Here is a 19,101-nt window from a genome sequence, read left to right on the forward strand (position 1 = left end):
GAGGAACTCCTCCAGGGACACTTCGACGCACCATTCGACATGGTACAGACAAAAAAGCGATTAAAGGTCCAGACATACCTGCCTGCTATGACGAGATTCCTGTTCAGCAGAGTCGACAGACGGCACAAGTGGGCGACGGAGTCATGGTCAACTTTCAAGAGGAACATGCTCAAGTCGGAGTGGGATTGGGCTGTACGGGATTACGTCACGAGTGTCATGATGAAGGTTCAGATGAGCAACTTGGACTTGTCCATCGTACCGCTCTTCTGGGGCGGCATGCGGCTCATAGTAGCAAAGATGGACCGGGACTTGATCACGGACTCTCTACGGGGCCTCGATGGAGACTTCTATCGACTGATGCTTGATCACCTCTCACTGAAGTCTGAGGGCTTCCTCGATCTGATTGCGACCATGAAGCAGCTGCTGGAGAAGTCACCGATCGACTACTGGGACGGCATGAATGCTGTCACCCCTTCCATTGCCACAGTGGTAGAGCAGGTGTTTAATAGCCCTGTCTTCAATCAGCTCCTCCTTGCAACAGCGGAAGCAAATGAGCAGAACATGGACAACCTTCACGCTGCGTTCGCCTGGATACCCGTCTTCCTCGACTCTATCAAGCTATCCAACCTTGGACCGTCTGTACGACCTTTTGCACAAGCGCTACTTGGCCGCTGCCAGTCCGACCGCTACCCCCCTGCGGCTAGAGCATACTGCTACAAGGAAGGCCTCAAAGTACTGGATTACGCCTTCAGGAAGATGGGCGAAGGCAAGACCATCGACAAGTTTGTTGGCCAACCAACAGTTAACGGCATGCTGGATTTGCTATCGACCTTCATACAGTCTCTCGTCACGAGCCTCAAAACCTTCAAGCAAAACAAGGAAAACCAAGAGGATATGCAACTAACCCTCTCAGTGATCGAGCATGCATTCAAGCTGGAAGCGCAGTCTCTCATTATCGAGCGGCAGCTTATTTCTGCGCAGCGGCCATCGCCCACCGAAACGCCCCCATCAAGCCCACTATGGAAAACGGTTCTACGAGCAATAGGGCCCGATAGCTTAGAACTTGCTACGCATTTGCTGATAGCTGGGAGAGGCTTGATCGGCATCGAAACACTGCAGATGAAGTCGGGTGTCGACAAGGTACCCCAAACGGTACGACACTTCAACGACCGTTTCAGACTACTTTCTCAGTCCGTTACCGATGTTGTGGAGAAAATGTCAGAATTCGACCCCAAATTACTGCAAGCCTTGTTCGGACAACAGCCTGCAGCAAGCGCCATCGTCTCACTAATGTTTTCGTCCACGGAAGACACTCGCAACTCCGCTATCGAGCTTCTGAAGGTCATTAGTGGGGAAGAAGAGCGCCGAGGAGCTCTACAACATATCTTGAGAGCTCATTATAGGCACGTTGTTCGAGGCATCTCGGACTCAGTCCGACAAGTTCGGCTGAAGAAGGCCTTCGCTCCCGCACCAAGTATGATCCGGACATGTACCGACATTATCGACATCCTTTGCAACTCTCAAGACGGTATTTTGCGAGGCCGAGAATACGACTCCAACGACGCTGCAGCAACAATGAACCTATGGGAGAGCCTATGGGATTCACTAACGATGATCTTCGCCACCACTGAAGCCTGGAGTAATTTGGGTTTCTACGACAAACACATGATGATGGACTTTTGCCGAGACACTATGCAATTTGCCGATGTTCTGTTCGACCAATGCAGCATCTTTGCAACTGCGCTGAAACCACCGACCGGCGATGAAGAAGAGGCAACATCAAAAACAGCGTTACTCAAAGAGCTGCTTGCTCGGCCTGCAAACGCGATGGAAGGTCTGGCAAAATGGCTTCGACTTCGTGACGAGTTTCTGTCTAGTAAATCCGTCACTTTGATCAGCAAGCTTCTTGTTCGTCTACATCGTGTGTCTATCGAGATCGACCCCGATGCGCTCTCGTACATGGAACGCGTTCTCTCAGGAGACGTCCGCGCGAAGCTGAGTCAGACGCAACAGGCCGAGCTGCAGCAAGCGCTTGAAGAGCATCTGGGCCGCCCGCTCGTGAAGGAAGAAGAGCCCGCGCCACCCAAGCAAGCCTCTATCAGCAAATGGATGGCTCCTGGAACGGCACAGTCTACGGCAGATGCCAAAGCTAAGTTGTTGGCTAACATGACATCTGGGTCTAGTAAGTTCCAGGAGCGACGTGAGCAGATGAGAGCCGCCGAAGCGAAGGCTGCGCAACAGAAAGCTCTCAACGACAACAAGAAGAATACCCAGGAAGAGTTCAAGCGCAAGCGGCAGGCCGAAAAACTAAAGCGCGAACAAGAGAAAGCTGCTGCGATCGCTAAGGCAAAGGCAGCCCGGGGCGCTTCAGGTCTCACCGCCGAAGCCGGCTCTGGCCTCGAAGGCTTAGGTGTCCTGGGCAAAGATCAAGCTGCGAAGGGAGAGGGATTGATGCATTCTTCTGATGAATCATCCGACTCAGACGGTGACATCGATGAGGATTTGTTTGGCATCAAGAAGACTAAGGTCAAAACTGGACCGAAGACGAACATTGTCAACGAAGTCAAGATTCAGATGCCGACGAAGAAGAAGAGAGCTCAGCGTTCTGCCAAAGACATGCGTGCTCGTCTGGCGCCTGATCTCAGCAGTCTGCACCGTACTATCCTTGGCTGGAACTACTTCCACGAAGGCGACTTCCCGCCCAAGTCTAGGCCAGACCAGTACTCTAAGGTTCTCAGTACTTTCCGTACACCTAATGATTACCAGAACACGTTCGAGCCTCTTTTGACTCTGGAGGCATGGCAAGGTTTCGTCAAGGCTCGTGAAGAGAACCAGTCCAAGCCATTCGAGATCAGAATTACGTCGCGAGCTGCTGTCGACATGTTCCAGGAAGTTGGTAGCACCATGACCCACGTTGAGAACAAGGAAGTCTTCATTTCTGAAGGAGACATCATACTCTTCTCGCGGACCAAGTCGCCCTCTGCGAATGAGCCCACATGTCTTGCCAGGGTATTCCGCGTGAAGAGGAAGCAACAGCACATCGAAGTTTCGTACCGGGTCGTACCAGGCAATCCTCTGTCAACCTCACTGCAACCGAACAACACTATCCTCGGCTTCAAACTCGAATCGATTACTTCTCTAGAGCGCGAATACGGTGCGCTTAAAGGTCTTCAGTACTATGATCTGTGTGACGAGATCATCCGCGCGAAGCCCTCTCCGCTTTTGACCTACAAGGATAGCCAGATCCAGCCGCTCATTTCCAACTACGACGTGAACCCGGCGCAGGCGAAGGCCATTAAGTCTGCCATCGACAATGATGCGTTCACGTTGATTCAAGGGTAATTCCAACATCCGCGTGTCGGCAATTACTATACTAACAAGACTGCAGACCACCCGGTTCCGGAAAGACCAAAACAATTACCGCCATCGTTGGAGCGATTCTCAGCGACAGTCTTCGCAACCGCGGCACCGCTATCGCTATTCCAGGCCAGCAACGTTCAGATGCTGCTTCGAAGAAATTGCTTGTCTGCGCGCCGAGTAACGCGGCCGTCGATGAGTTGGTCATGCGTTTTAAGAACGGCATCAAGACCCTCAGCGGCGAGTCGCGCAAACTCAACATTGTGCGCCTAGGTCGTGGCGACGCTATCAAAGCCAGTGTACAGGATGTGACGCTAGAAGAGCTTGTCAACAAGCGACTAGGTGTAGATCCATCGAACGGCAACGACCGAGAAGCGACGCAAAAGCTCTTCCAGGAACACAAGCAAATCTCCGATCAATTGAAGCAGGCCTACCAGCAACGAGATACTGGGGAGGTCAAAGGCGAAGCTGCGAGCAAGCTAGACGATGATATCAACGCGTTGCGCAGGCGGAAGACGGCCCTGGGTACAAAGATTGACAATGTCAAAGATGACGAGAAGCTCGCCGGCCGTAACGCAGACCTGAACCGACGACGAGCACAGGAAGCAGTTTTGAATGACGCACACGTCATTTGCGCAACACTCAGCGGCTCTGGACACGAAATGTTCCAGGGTCTGAGCATTGAGTTCGAAACTGTTATTGTGGATGAGGCTGCGCAGTGTGTTGAGATGAGCGCTCTTATCCCCCTCAAGTATGGTTGCGCCAAGTGTATCTTGGTCGGAGATCCGAAGCAACTGCCTCCAACAGTCTTCTCGAAGAAGGCGGCCGCCTTTCAATACGAGCAGAGTTTGTTCGTTCGCATGCAAAAGAACCACCCAGACGACGTGCATCTACTAGACACCCAGTATCGTATGCACCCGGAGATCAGCTTATTCCCCAGTCGAACGTTCTACGACGGCCGACTCTTGGACGGTGGCGATATGGCCGCCCTGCGCAAGCAACCCTGGCATCAGAGCATGCTGCTGGGACCTTACCGCTTCTTCGATGTCCAGGGTCAGCACCAAGCTGCTCCGAAGGGCCATTCGCTTATCAACATTGCCGAAATCAATGTCGCGATGCAATTGTACAAACGAGTCACTTCCGACTATCCCGATTACGACTTCAAGGGAAAGATTGGCATTATCACACCGTACAAGAGCCAGCTGCGCGAACTCAAACAGCGTTTCATGAACGCATACGGTCAGAACATCATCGAAGATATCGACTTCAACACTACAGATGCTTTCCAAGGTCGTGAAAGCGAGATCATTATCTTCTCCTGTGTACGAGCCTCTCCGTCAGGTGGCGTTGGTTTCCTCCAGGACATCCGTCGTATGAACGTCGGTCTCACACGTGCCAAATCGTCTTTGTGGGTGTTGGGTAACTCCGACTCGCTTATGCGAGGAGAGTTCTGGAAGAAGCTCATAGTAGACGCTAAGGAGAGAAAGCGGTTCTCTGCTCAAGACGTCCCAAAGATGCTGCACCAGCATTCTAGCAAGTTCCCGGCGCCAAAGGAGGGTTATGTGCAACCTAATCGTCCCACACCAGAGGTCAAATTAGAAGTAAAGTCAGAGCCCATGAGCAGGGCTGCCAGCAATCAGTCGAGTACCTCTTCAGAATCAGCGCCCAAGGCTATCAAACAAGAGATCAAGTCGGAGATAAAGAACGAACGAACACTTGTACATCACGAGAAGCGCAAGTTTCAAGACAGCAACGACGCAGGCGTAATCAAGCACGAGAGTAGCGACGCCGAGATGGAAGACGCTCCGTCTGACTCTGCCTCCAACACTATGAATGGTGGCAGTGGACGATCAACCCCGGCTGGCATGGCCGATGCCCAACGCAAGAGCTCAACGCCCAGTGGAGAGACGAGTAACGGAACGCATGGCGCGGTCGCTCCTCCGCCGGGGGATGTCATTGGCGGCATGTCGATGGCAAAGCCCAAGATCCGCAGACGACCTCGCGAACCACCAAACCCTTTTATCAAAAATAAGAAGCCAAAGAATGGCTGATTGTACATTATCTGGCCAACCGGAGCTGCTGGAGCAGCATGATTTCCTTATGTATATGATTTGGCAACAGCTACTTCTAGTAGTCTGTGGCATCATTTGGCGTGGCGGACACTTTGATCAGCATTGTCTGGCGTTCTGTCGCGTTCCTGTGTATATGTAGCTATCCGACATTATTACTTCCTGGGCCATATGCCCTGATATCGTATTAGATGAAGATCGGCCACGATGCCTAAAGGGGCGCTCTGTGGCTGAGATCTGGCAGGTAATGATCGACGCGCGTGCCGTGAGCTGAATCGCGTTGAGTGTGAACTACCGTACGTCTTTCCCGACGTCGGGGAATATCTAAAGCGTGTTATAGCCTAGAGCGTGCAGTTCGGCGTCTTCTAGACATCAGAGCGCAGTGCATTGATCACGACTATGCGTGGTCGCAGCATCGCAAGTGCGTGAGGGCCACGACTTCCTCTGGCTAGTCAGGAGTTCCTGTACCACCGTGACGCACACCGCCCATTCTCAATTATTGGATTCTGCACTCCACATCATTCAAGCAAAAATCGACAGTCCCTTGTCGCGGATCATTCTGCATCGGCATATGCCTCAATGCATCAAAGCGCGATATCAGCAAGGCGCTCCCCTCGTCGCCGGATCAAGCAAGCCGCACTGCCCTCAATCTCTACCTGTACTACATCGCCACCAATCACCATCGTGCACTCGTACTACAAAGCAATGCGCCCAGTTATCGTCATCGGCGAGCGACACATTCTCCAGATCGTGGCTGGCTTGCAGCTTGAGTTCCGCGGCGATTTCTGAAATGTTTTGTGGGCAAACAATTAAAGTTTGTGCTCCTCGGCTGCAAACATCCTTTGCGTCGCGGAGATTCCACTACTTTCAAATGCTACTCCTATCATTTTGACCTTTTCAGGGCAAAGACATCTCCCGATCTATGCGACCTCATTGTCGGCTACCGGCTTCGCTGTCAATACGCTGTAGTGTTACGTTGCTCACCTCACGGCATCACGAGCTCGAGAAGTGATCCCTACACTCAGATCCGCCCCTGATTACACCACATCACTTTCCTCCTGTCGAATTTGAGAAACTGTCTTATCTGCAGCAAGCTTAGGCGCGAAGAAAGCTGCCGGTCGCCATACTTCCTAGACACTAAGGCCAATCCCACGTCGCCTCTGCCAATCACCGAAGCCAACCCTCCACCTACCCCTGCTTGGGGTTACAGCCAACAAGCAGCGGTCTTCGTGAGATACAACACTACTGCGTCTGCTGAGTTACCCATGTCCTGGCTGTACCACAATCTGAGCCAGCTTTCCCTGCTAAGCAGTACTTACAGCTCACGTTTAGGCATCGGGTTTGAATGAGGACTGTGGTTCCCAAGTCGGCTTTAAGGGTACCTAGCAGCCAGATTGCAGTCATGATGTCGTCTGCTTCGACAGAAAATCTCTTAAACTCGTTTCCAATGTTCGGGAATACCAGATGGAGTGTTCTTGAATATACTGGGGCGTTGGGAGAGACGTGTAAGATGAACACAAGCGTGTCGTCCGAGTCGCTCAAGCGCAATTCAACGGCCTCGACGCAGGACGAAAACACCCCGCCGACCACTGCAGGGACTCCACCGACTGGCTATGGCCTGTCATCACCGGTGCACTTTATAGACGAGTCTGGGTGCCAACGAAGACGCAAAGGCTCTTTCCTCAACCATACCCCACGACATTTCGAAATGCGGTCTTCAAAGCCACTCGACGTGTACCAACCTTCCAGAAGTTTCAAAGAGAACTACTCGCGTCCCAGAACTTCTCAAGGGTTCCGTTCACCCAGCAACAATCGTATTGCTGCAAGCCCACGTGCTTGTAGCTCGTCAACAGCGTCAAATACTACTGGAAGGTCCACCACGATTGAGTCTCGGGAGGCAATCGAGCTTGACTCCAAGGAAATCTCGTCGCCGTCGTCATTTGAGGTCTATCAACCGTCAGCCAGGCCAAATCGACGCTCGTCCTCCGTTCCTTTGGCCAGAGTGCTTACTTATGAGCCTTGCTCCGCTTTGTCTTCCGAGCGTGTAGGCCGCAATGCTAGTATTGGAAACGCAAGCATCCCAACCAATCGCCCACAAGACAAGAAGCGCCAGCGCCGCCAGACGCCATTCAAAGTAACGATGCCGAATCTAACGAATGCCGCACGACATGCGCCACTGGAACCACTGGTAGCCAAGCACCGACGCAAGGCTAGCTATGACACTATGAGCGAGCTGCTACCTGAAATCGAAACCGAGCAAGTTGGCGAAATGGGTACTTTTGGGGTGATCCAGAGATACTTCGATAGCCAGACGGGTGGTCCAGTGTCTGTATCGAAGGCGATTTGTCACGCCTACTCACCAGATCCACGAGATGTTCCCCTCCCAGTTTCACCTGAGCCTACTCTTCCGAAATCGACCAGAGAGCCTATCGATATCTATGCCATCGGTGAACCAGATCTGCATGAGCCGCCACCAGCAGTGCCGGATCGAAGTCCAAAGCGGCTCACGAACCCAAGCTTCCCAACCCAGATCGAGCCTGTCGTCTCCACGCATGAAGAGTTTGTCTTCGTAGACGAGGAGCAACATTCGTTGTATGACGACGACAAGCAACTGGAGGGCGATCTCCACGTTCGGAAGAAGCGAATCTCAAAACGCCTTGACGTCGGACAGGCTGGCCGCGTAGGTTCCTCGCAGGTAGGACGATTGGCGCCACCAATTCTCAGCCACGATGCACTGACAGCGAGTGCTGATCTTGGTCTGAATGATCTCAGCTACTACCTGAAACATACTGGACCATCTACAGATCCTCAGTCTACAGCACAACCTCGCAAGCAAATGAAGCTGTTCAAAGTCAAACAGCGCAAGACTCTGGCTGCTCGCGTCGGATCAGTGGAAGGCTCTCCTCAGCGAGCACGCAGACAGGCGCCTATTCCGACGTGCGCCCGCGAGATGACCACGTCTGGAGGCGCGCGACATCTCAGGATCGTCATACCGACCGAAAGCCCTCGCAACACTCAGCTGGTTGCTGTTCCCACATCTCAACCTCCAAAACAACGACGCTCCCGACACATCGCCATTACATTCGATGAGGAGATGCTGAATCCCCTCGCCAGCCCGAAAGTGGAGCGTATAATGGCCAGCCATGGGCGTCGTTCGTTCTCCGAACCAGCTCCTGTGTCGCCGCGGAGCCCGAAGAGGCTACCCAAGTCACCAAAGCTGGTGCCGGCTGATGACCACCCACTAGCGGTATCGCCCGAGCCACGGTCAAACCGAGAAGATCAGACGAGAGCTCGGAAGCTGCGAGACTTGCAGCGCATCAAGCGCAAGCCATTGCCGACGTACGAACAGAAAGAGCAGCATCCCGAGCCGGTTGCTGGAGCGTTACCGACGCCAGCTCACACACCAGAACCTCTGTCAGATTCAGTCGCGATTGACAGTGGCCATGACGAGGTTGCCGAGGAAGAGAGTTCGATCAGCAAGATGGCACGGATGCAGGAGAGGGCCATGTTGCTGCAGAGACAGAACATGGAGCTCACAGAGGCGCTGGCGAAGATTGTGGGGCTCGACCTTGAAGATGGAGATCTGAAGCCGGAGGACGTGCTAAGAGCAGTCAGGCAGGTCAGGTTCTCGCGATAAAGATAGTAACAGGCGGACGAGTGTGGGTACTCAATAATCTGCATTGCAATTAAATATATCTTTAATTTGTGACTGGACTCTGTCAATGCTTTGGTGTCGCAATACGATCGTGACGAGCCGACACGAGGGAGCTCCTGAAGATCATGACGAGGCTTCCCTGAATGTTCCAAATATAGATCTGGTTCCTGGATGCTTGGCACATTGCCCAGCTATCGCAACGATCGTGTAGCCACCTTGCTGAGTACCCAGGCATCTTGAAAATCGAACCGCTGCACTGTTTTCGTATACTCAACGTCTCAAGTATCGCTACCAAGCTCACATTAATCTATCGGTTGTCTTGAAAGCCGCGACCTCCTTCTCACCGCCTGCTTATCGATAAGACACCAAAGGACCCCCGCGACACCCAATCCCGCGCGTTGGCACGAGCTGTAGAAAGACTGGTCAATCGCGTCGCAGACCTCGTCACGAACCAATTAACCACCTGCATTCATACCTCACCAGCTTGAAGCAATCCATACACACGATGTCAACGACCGAAGGCCCACTCTTCAGCTCCGAGCTCATCTCGCCCGAAGTCCTCAAAGCACTCCCAGAAGGCTACAGCTGCCGACCTCTCGAGAGGAAAGACTACCACAATAGCTTCCTAGATGTACTTAGGGTGCTCACCACAGTGGGAGACATAACCGAAGAGGTACTTGACCTCTCCCAACCCCCTACAACAAGCAAGACATAGCTCTGCCGCACCCCCTCCGAAGCAAACACACGTAGCACGAGCGCACCGCTAACACACCAACCTCCATATAGCAATGGAACAAACGCTACGACTGGATGTCCGCCCGCAACGACGAATACTTCCTCCTCTGCATCACCGACTCGTCCAACGCCATCGTCGGCACCGGCGCCCTCATCGTCGAACGCAAATTCATCCACCAGCTCGGCCTCGTAGGACACATTGAGGACATTGCTGTAGCCAAGGACCAGCAGGGCAAGAAGCTGGGTCTGAGGATCATCCAGGCGCTGGACTTTGTCGCGGAGAAGGTGGGCTGCTACAAGACTATCTTGGATTGCTCAGAGGCGAATGAGGGATTCTATGTCAAGTGTGGGTTTAAGAGGGCGGGGTTGGAGATGGCGCATTATTATGGGCGGTAGATGTGGTGAGAGGAAGGGGTGCGTTGGGCATAAAGTGCATTGTGAGGGCGTTATTTGGAGGGATTGAAGAGATATCAGATCTGTGGGATATAGACTATCGACAGAGTACAGCTAGAGTATAGAATTCTGGTATGGAGCTGCGCGTAAACGTCGTTTTCTTCAGATGCGTCTATTGTGACCAGGAGAAGTCCCCCGGATTTGCGCACCGAACCTGATGCTCTAGATGTTACGAAATGCATGCATCACGGTCCAGATTTGTAATGAAAAGTGATACAGGGCGCGTGTTGTACCGTGTTGGTTGTTGACCCCAGAGATGTTCGCCGCACTCTAGGGTTGTGGTGGATCAGCTAAACCTCGATTTGCTCGCTTGTACTCTACCACCAACGCCATCATCACCACCGCGCAACTTGAGAATCCACAACAACGATTACTATCAAAGAAGCAACTTATCGCCGATGAGGGTTGCTCCTGACTATCGCTTGGACCGCAGCAATCTGATGATCATTTGATTTAGGCGGGGGTTGAAATTTATCATTGTGGACGAGTCATTCAAGATCAAGAGATAGTTCACGGACAAGATGGCACACGATGAGCAACACGAGAATCGCGAAACCAGAACGCCACGAACCAGCGATAAGGGCACAGATCACGCAGAATTGGGGAAAGCACAATCAATAGCGAAGCCCGAAAACCAAGAATCTGCAGGCGGCAAGTTCTCACCCTACGACATGTCCAGTGCACCCAAGGTTTCTACCGGCCTCCCACCCGAGATATGGACTATAATGCAATCTGCGCCGGCAAATCTCGCGCCTGAGTACTTTCTCGAAACCAGTCGCGATCTGCTGGAGAACCCTAATCGCACCTCGACCCATCTTGCGCGCGCAGAGCTTTCCTACCAAAGTTTCGCAGACGCAACATACAATCCCAAGGCCAGTACCCCAGAGGAACTGGCGAGTATTGTCAAGCATCTACGACCAGAATGCCGACCACAACTGATCGATGGAGGTATAGAAGGGTACGAGCTAGAGTACACGGTTGTACGGAAACTCATACCTCGGAATCCGAAGTTGGATGACTCGCTGATGCAGACTTGTCATCTGTTTGTATCGCATGAAGACGTTACTGTCACCAGTACAGATGGAAAGGAGGAGACTGTTAAAGCAGAGCGGTATATGGTTGTATACATTCCTCATGCTGCAACCCCAGAAGCCATTCCCTACTATCACCCCAAAGTCCGCTTGTTGGCCATGCTATATACATACTTTCCATCCACCTCTACATCATCACATACATCTCTGATATACGCACCCGGGCACCTATCTATCCATTACTCCCTCTTCCCTGGCCAACCTCTCGATAACCGCCTCTCGCGCACTGGTCTCAAGCTTCTGGAAGTCATTCACAAACACTCGCGCGGTCGGCAAGCTGGGTATAAGAAGCGCGTTCATCACGATCAAGTCATCAGTCAAAAGAAGTTCCAGGACACATATGCATTCTTGAAGGGCAAGTATGCAAAAGATCTGATCGAAGGATGGGTGGAGCAGACGCCTGCTGAGAAACATGTTTTCGAAGACCTGGGTATTGCTGCCTTCCTCATGGAGCTATGGACGGACATGTACGGACCTAAAGACAAAATCAAGCATGACGAGGACTTTATGGAAGGGGAGGAAGATGCGAAAGAGCAAAATTATAAAACAGCACAAGCTAGCTTTCCAGGCTTCGTAGACATCGGCTGCGGAAACGGTCTGCTCGTCCACATCCTCAACGCCGAAGGTTGGCAGGGCTGGGGTTTCGACGCCCGACGAAGAAAAACATGGGAAACCTTCCCTCCACACCACACAGAGAAGCTGCAAGAAATGCTCCTCGTACCTGAGATCCTCCAACCACCTCCCTCAGACACAAGTGCCCCCTCAACACCCCATCACAACGGCATCTTCTCATCCGGTACCTTCATAATCAGCAACCACGCTGACGAACTCACCCCATGGACACCGTTACTGGCATACCTTAATTCCTCGCCTTTCATCGCCATACCATGCTGCTCGCATGACTTTGGTGGAACGAGATTCCGCGCGCCGGCGCATGCAAAACACGTTATACCTGATCCCATGACGGCGGATTCGAAGAAGCCCAAGCAACCCTCTGCGTATGCTAGTCTGTGCAGTTGGGTATGCCATCTAGCAGAGGAGACGCGATTTGTTGTTGAGAAGGAGCATCTGAGGATTCCTAGTACGAGGAATATCGCTGTGCTGGGGAGGGCCTCGCTGAAGCAAGAGGGGCGCGAGGATGCCCATGCGAGTGTAGAGGAGAGACTCGACTTCTTGAGGGTATTGGTGGAGAAGGAATCAGGTGGACAGCCGATCGGGCAGACTTGCGTTAATTGGATGCAGAGCGGCGATGGGTTAATGAAGACTGGAAAGGGCGGACATTGAGACAGACGATTCTCTGTGCTACGAGATCGTGAAGAAGTGCAAGGCGCCCTATGTCGCGTCATGATCGTTCATACCAATATCAACGAGGTGCAGCTGGCATGGTCTGTGACAGGACACGCCCTCAGATGCACAAAGAGCAAATCAAACAGGATAGTTCACTGAAGGTTATGGGGTATCATTGAGGACATGGTCGTCCAGGACTGCATCATCGCAACTTAGACAAGCGATCCATTCGTAGTATCATCCGGTCATTTCGCCGTATCCGAACCCATTTTGTAATGCAGTAAAGCCCGACATGAAGATGAAACCGTATCTAGCCTTACTCCAGAAAGCCCTCAACTGCTTACGAAGCAGGAGCAGCGCCGCGTCCCCGGCCGAAGCCACCACGGAACTCGGGCTTGAACTCGCCAGGGGCAGCACCCTCAGCCTTCTCGCCAGCGTCACGGCGGCGGTAGCCGTCACGGTCACCACCACGGTCACCGCCACGTCCACCACGACCGCCACCACGGCGCTCACGGTCGTCACCGCCGCCGAGCATACCCCGGGGAGGAGCAGAGCGCTGCTGCTTGATGTGGGTCTGGGGAACGATCTCGGCGGGGAGGTGGAGCCATTCACGGAGGTAGTCGAGACCCTCAGGGGTGAGGGTGTAGTAGTACCATTGCCATGAGAAGCGGGTCTTGAGGTAACCGCGCGAGGTCAAAGACTGGCCTGTTGACTGTTAGGGGCCGACGGTGTTGCAGTGCAGTAGGGGGTACTGACAAGCCTTGACGACGTAAAGGTTCTTGGTGTCGATCTCGCCGTGCTTGGGAAGGTTGAAGTCCTTCTTAGCAACCAGAACTCCCTCTGTGGTGACCGTGTGTCAGCCTATCCTTATATGCAGCAAAGCCGCGAAAATGTATAATGGTGCCATAGCCATGGCTCGAGTGCGCGGGGATACTAACCTCTGAAGAGGTACCTGGAGAGAAGAACGGTTAGCAAATATGTTCAATTGTATGGAAGGGAATCAAGTGTAGCTCAGCCCATATCAAGTCGTATCATTTCGTGCGAAACTCAGAGCTCGAATGCGCCGTGGCATTGTTTGTTGTAGAGGGGGACTAACTCGTGGATCTTCTTGCGGTCGGCCTTGGGGATGAGCATCTTGACGGTTTGCGAGAAGTCTCGGGATGTCAGGAGTTGTGGTTGAAGGTCGATAAGGGCAGAAGTTCGCTGGTAGAGAGCAGGCGATTTCGAGTGATGGGTGCGAAGCTAGTCTAAGCGAGCGCTATGACCAGCTGTTGCGGTTCCGCCAAGGCCCGGTCCCCAATCTTCAAGACTCAGTCGCCTGCTTCCTCACCAAACCACTCTCACCCACCAACAAGCAACTTTCACTTTAAGCAGAAGTAATCGCCCAAATCGCGTTTTGAAGCGATCGTGATATTCACCCCGCTCGCGCGACATACACAATACCGAGTCGCAACCATGGACGCCGCCACCCAGTCCCCCATCACCGTCATCGTCAACAGCATTCGCGGGCAGAACATCGCCTTTGCGACGCAGAAGGATGCGCCTCTTACCTCCATCTACGATACACTCTACGAGCGCGCACCATGGATCCAGAACTCATCCTACATCCTGACCACCAACTCGCGCCGCTCCGTACGTCATGACGCTGCGCCCGTGTCGTCGCTCCTCTCTTCCCCTGCAGACACCTTTCTATCCCTACGCCTGACCGTACCGCTATGTGGTGGAAAGGGTGGTTTCGGATCTATCCTGCGCGCCCAGGGTGGTCGCATGTCCTCGCGCAAGAAGAAGCAGGGCGACGTGAATGGATCATCTCGAAATCTGGACGGGCGACGCCTGCGCACAGTCACCGAAGCCAAGGTGCTTGCTGAGTACCTCGCGATCAAGCCCGAGATGGAGCAGCGCGAAAAGGAGGAGCGACAGAAGAAGTGGGAGGACATCGTGGCCAGCACCGAGCGAAAGCAAGAAGAGCTACAAAACAGCAGAGGCACAGCACGTCTTGATGGGAAATGGGTTGAGGACAAAGAGGAAGCAGAGAACAAGACGAGAGAAGCTATCGAGAAGATGCTGATGGCACAACGAGACAGCTCAGAGGAAGAAGAAGACGAGGCTCAACCGACCGCTTCTTCGTCAAAGCCTGTGCAACAACGGGCCATGTTTGGCTGGGACGACGAAGATGATGAGTTCATGAGCGATAGCGATGAAGAGGACGAGGTCTCCGAGGAGGACGTCAAGCCAGTGATCGAAGGAAAGGGGAAGGGCAAGGCCGTCTGAGATCCGTCGCACAGCCAGAAAAGTCGCGGAGGCAATTTGATTTGAGCAGCATACAAAGGCGTTAAGCACAAACTACACTATAGATACCCCATACCAATGCACACATTATTAGCACATGGGGCGCACCAATTTCGCCCCATGCGTTCAACATCTTTCTGGAACAAACTGCCAAAACAACAAACTGCCATTCTTCAACTAATGTCCATCCCATCCGCTTTATCATCGCGTGTTCGCATGCTTCCATTAGCCGACGGATAACCTGCATATCAGAAAGCGGGATAGTCCCGCACTACTGTTATCGGACATCCGACCCACCCCTTCCTTACGACTGGGCGCCTGTCATGTCATGTTATCCTTTGAGATGCCGACTTCCATGACCCGTGCCGCCATGACTTTCATCTCTTTCCCTCCTCACTTTTCCTCACATAATGGCTCTGCTGGCTAACAGATTCCCGACTGCACTCCGCATTGCAAGCAGACGCTACCCCGCACCGAGAGCTGTACCTACTCCCAGAGCAGGAATAGCATGCAAACATGTCAGATGCTTCTCTAATTCGCCACAATGGCAGATCAGAACGAAGGAGATGACTGATGATTCGATGAGAGATCTGAAAGTCAACCAGGAGAGATTAATGAAGGATATCCACGACACATGCCAATGGGGTATAGGCGAGCCATGGGGCGAGTAAGTGGTCCAAGTAATGGACGTCCATGTGGCTGACGATAGTAGAAAGCCAACGGAGACGGGTATGAAGCGATTGGCGCTGTCTGATGCAGACAAGACTGCACGTGACTGGTTTGCAGAAACAACAAAGGCACTCGGCTGTGAGGTTACCGTTGACGCCATGGGAAATCAATTCGCTGTGCGACCGGGACTACGGAACGACAAACCACCTACATTTGCCGGAAGTCACTTGGATACGCAGCCTACTGGTGGACGATATGACGGCATTCTGGGTGTTACTGCTGGCGTGGAGATGCTCAGAGTGCTCGCTGACAACTGGACGGAGACCGAGTACCCTGTCGGCGTAGTCAACTGGACTAATGAGGAGGGTGCCCGCTTCCCAATGTCAATGGTTTCTAGCGGAGTTTGGGCGGGCTCTATCCCTCTTGAAACGGCGCACAACCTTCGCGAAGTTCATCCTGGAACCGCAACCATGAAGTCTGAGCTCGAGCGCATTGGTTACCTGGGGAGCACACCAGCGAGCCACGAGGCCATGCCCATGGCGGCGCACTTCGAACTTCATATCGAACAGGGTCCGCTTCTGGAAATGGCAAACAAGAAGATTGGAGTTGTCACTGGCGTGCAAGCTTACAAATGGATGACGATCAAAGTCAAGGGACGAGACACGCATACCGGAACTACCGATCTCAAGTCGCGAGCTGACGCGTTGTTGACAGCGAGCAAAATGATCCTTCATTCTCATCGTCTTGCAACCGCCAATGCCGCATTAGCATCCACGGGTATACTCAACCTAAAGCCTGGCTCAACAAACACAGTGCCAGGCGAGGTAACTTTCAGCCTCGACATCAGGGCGCCAAAAGACGAGACAGTCGCGAAGATGAAGGAACTAGTTCTCCGCGACTTCCCCAAGATCGCCGCAGGCAAAGATGTTGAAGGCTCAAACCACGGTTGCACAAGTGGTCTTCCACTCAGTGTTGAGATAGTCGAGGATTTCGACAGCCCAGCAACCAAGTTCCACGCAGACTGCATCACCTCTGTCAGTCAGTCTGCGCGCAGTATTCTCGGCCCTAACCAGTCTATGGAGATGACTTCTGGTGCTGGGCATGATAGCGTCTATGCGAGTAAGCGCTGCCCGACGAGCATGATCTTCGTGCCGTGCAGAGAAGGTGTGAGCCACAACCCAAGGGAGTTCTGCAAGGAAGAGGACTGTGCACTCGGTGCCCAAGTTTTGCTACAGAGCGTGGTAAGGTTCGACAGGATGAGGGATGAGAGAAGGGTTTCATGGAAGCAAGAGCCATATACTCTATAGGGAGAGCCCGCTGGGCGACAGCTTAGCATGACCCGTGTAATCTTTGGTAGTTCATGAGCTCATTCGTTGGAGCACTGGCAATCAAACAGTATCATCCCACATTCTCACGCTCGGCGAAACGATGTGAAGTTTAACATTGACGGCGACCAGGAGCGGGCGACTTGAAGGAAGCTGGAGTGCAGTAGCGCCGCATGTGACTTAGCGCCACTGCCAGTTGGGCAACGCCCGAATGTCCGCCCCGTTGCCTCCTCCACATGCCTAGCTTTCTCGACATATACTCTTTTTGAGAGCTGAGAGCCAATAACGATACCATTCTAGGGGCTTGTGTGATACTCGAATCGCAAAAGCTGCTTTCCGATTGCACCGCGCCAGGGAAGTGCGTTTCACGGCGCGTTGCAGCTGCAATCCAGCCATGCTCATCCCTGAGGCAGACGTTCAGCCCGCCAAGCTCAACACACCCAGCATGTGCCTTTCAAATGGCCCTCGCGCTTCATTAGTTATACCACGCTGCAATCGGATCTTGGATTCAGCCCTGGGGAACTTGGCATTTGGGACCGGATCGCACGAACAGGTTGTCCTTCTCGCGAACAGCTTGGGCATTACAGATCAGCGTACAACACCACTTGATTATCACTAATTCATACACAGTCCTCCGAAGAAAATTGTCGCGATAGGTCCGTTCGGACTGCGGCTGACATTGCTGCCTGCAGGTGCTTCAATAGGCGCGCATAAGTCACCCCACGCTTAACCCAAGGTCCTACAAGCCGTCGGCATCCATGATACCCAAAGATACGAGATATTGTTATTGGTGGCGCTCGGCCAGACCGATGTGTTACACATGCATACTTGCACAGGAAGGCTGATACTTTGCTCTCTCAGCTCGTGGAACAAGGGTAGCCGAGGGTAGAAGCAGGTACAGCGCATGTGCACAAACCGCATTCCTCGCCGGCACTCACAACACCACAAGAACTTGTTCTATAACGCTTTACCGTAGATCACGATGCGACCAAGTCTTCGCTTCCATGTTTTGAGTATCGCCGCGCTGGTCGCTGGAAAAGACATCCCCAATTCACAGGTACGGGCGACAGGAGTGCAGGTAGCGATCCCAGAGAGTCTCATCACGCCGGCTCCTGTCATACATGGCGATATATTCAAAAGATCCGTTGCGACATGCGGTTTCATTCGTGGCAACTCAGGTGAATCGATCTTCATCTTGGGAAGCAGTCAACGTCTAACCTGGAACAGAATTGCCTATCACGTGTGCGGAAAACTATAACTGCATCACTACACAGCAACTTGAGAAGGGTTTTGCATGCTGCAATAACGTTGAGTGTCTCGATAGTTGGGCTACATGCCGACCGTACGGTCAGACAGATTGTTTCGGCTATTCCCTCCCAGCCGACACCTGCTCGTCCATATATGGCTCAATTCTTCAATGGTATGCCCTCCAGAGTTTTTGTAATAGAATGAATGCTCATCTCAGTCTGTAGTTCGCAGCAAGCACAACAGTGCTTCCGCTACGCCCGCACTTCTGCCCTTGACGACACGAATACATTCTACTCCTGGGCATGTGGAACAGCTTCAGACGACATTCTCGTGCTTGCGACATCAACAGTTGAAGGAGAAGTTCTGACCGCGGGATCCGGCACCACGGGTATCGATGAATTCCTGCGATCGATCACTAGTGGGCTCCAGCCCACCGCCGGCAGCAAAACCCCAGCGGCCGGTGGTAGTGGAGGTAGTGGTGGCAGCAGCAGTAATCCGATCAGTACCACTGCCATTGCGCTCATAACGGTGGCTGGTATTGCTGTACTTGTCATCGCTTTTCTCATCGGATATTTCTGTTGGTGGCGCAAGCGGTATCAGGATAACAACGATGTTGTCAAACCGAAGAAGCAATCTCAGTTACAGTACGAGCCGACTGTCACTCAAGGTCCCCGTACCGAAGTCATACCCGCATATGGCGGGTCTCGGGATGAGATCATGGCTAAATGGAGCGGCCTGACGCCTCCCGGAGCGAATCCAAACGTGCCGCCATCTGAGGCTGCTAGTGAATGGTCTGGGCCCACTGCGAGTGAGATGCCACAGCCGATGGCAACAGTACACGAATCGGGCAGCAGCTTTGGCAACAGATTCTATGACCATTAGCTTGTAATGGCTACACGAAGACTCTATTGGCGACTTCGATG

At 52.9% G+C, this 19,101-nt stretch overlaps 7 protein-coding genes across 7 annotated transcripts; 6 read left to right on the forward strand and 1 right to left on the reverse strand.

Moving 5' to 3' along the window:
• Window positions 1-7,566: 7,566 nt before the first annotated feature.
• J4E87_001835 (uncharacterized protein) lies at window positions 7,567-9,063 on the forward strand (the record flags this gene model as incomplete). The annotated part of the gene is made up of 1 exon (XM_049373476.1): window positions 7,567-9,063. One exon carries the CDS (start codon window positions 7,567-7,569, stop codon window positions 9,061-9,063), a length of 1,497 nt encoding a protein of 498 aa, XP_049236846.1.
• Window positions 9,064-9,586: 523 nt separating this feature from the next.
• J4E87_001836 (uncharacterized protein) lies at window positions 9,587-10,212 on the forward strand (the record flags this gene model as incomplete). The annotated part of the gene is made up of 2 exons (XM_049373477.1): window positions 9,587-9,754; window positions 9,868-10,212. The coding sequence occupies 2 exons, from the start codon at window positions 9,587-9,589 to the stop codon at window positions 10,210-10,212; spliced, it is 513 nt and encodes a 170-aa protein (XP_049236847.1).
• A 578-nt stretch (window positions 10,213-10,790) lies between these two features.
• J4E87_001837 (uncharacterized protein) lies at window positions 10,791-12,644 on the forward strand (the record flags this gene model as incomplete). The annotated part of the gene is made up of 1 exon (XM_049373478.1): window positions 10,791-12,644. One exon carries the CDS (start codon window positions 10,791-10,793, stop codon window positions 12,642-12,644), a length of 1,854 nt encoding a protein of 617 aa, XP_049236848.1.
• A 343-nt stretch (window positions 12,645-12,987) lies between these two features.
• Window positions 12,988-13,781, reverse strand: J4E87_001838 (uncharacterized protein; the record flags this gene model as incomplete). The annotated part of the gene is made up of 4 exons (XM_049373479.1): window positions 12,988-13,352; window positions 13,404-13,487; window positions 13,586-13,599; window positions 13,744-13,781. 4 exons carry the CDS (start codon window positions 13,779-13,781, stop codon window positions 12,988-12,990), a joined length of 501 nt encoding a protein of 166 aa, XP_049236849.1.
• A 321-nt stretch (window positions 13,782-14,102) lies between these two features.
• J4E87_001839 (uncharacterized protein) lies at window positions 14,103-14,918 on the forward strand (the record flags this gene model as incomplete). The annotated part of the gene is made up of 1 exon (XM_049373480.1): window positions 14,103-14,918. The coding sequence occupies one exon, from the start codon at window positions 14,103-14,105 to the stop codon at window positions 14,916-14,918; it is 816 nt and encodes a 271-aa protein (XP_049236850.1).
• A 676-nt stretch (window positions 14,919-15,594) lies between these two features.
• J4E87_001840 (uncharacterized protein) lies at window positions 15,595-16,872 on the forward strand (the record flags this gene model as incomplete). Its single annotated transcript, XM_049373481.1, is given in 3 exon segments — window positions 15,595-15,603; window positions 15,653-16,846; window positions 16,861-16,872. The coding sequence occupies 3 exon segments, from the start codon at window positions 15,595-15,597 to the stop codon at window positions 16,870-16,872; spliced, it is 1,215 nt and encodes a 404-aa protein (XP_049236851.1).
• Window positions 16,873-18,382: 1,510 nt separating this feature from the next.
• Window positions 18,383-19,060, forward strand: J4E87_001841 (uncharacterized protein; the record flags this gene model as incomplete). Its single annotated transcript, XM_049373482.1, has 1 exon — window positions 18,383-19,060. One exon carries the CDS (start codon window positions 18,383-18,385, stop codon window positions 19,058-19,060), a length of 678 nt encoding a protein of 225 aa, XP_049236852.1.
• Window positions 19,061-19,101: the final 41 nt, after the last annotated feature.

This window comes from Alternaria ethzedia (genome assembly GCF_023757985.1).
Source record: "Alternaria ethzedia strain BMP 0044 chromosome Unknown scaffold_3, whole genome shotgun sequence".
NCBI classification, from domain to species: Eukaryota; Fungi; Ascomycota; class Dothideomycetes; order Pleosporales; family Pleosporaceae; genus Alternaria; species Alternaria ethzedia.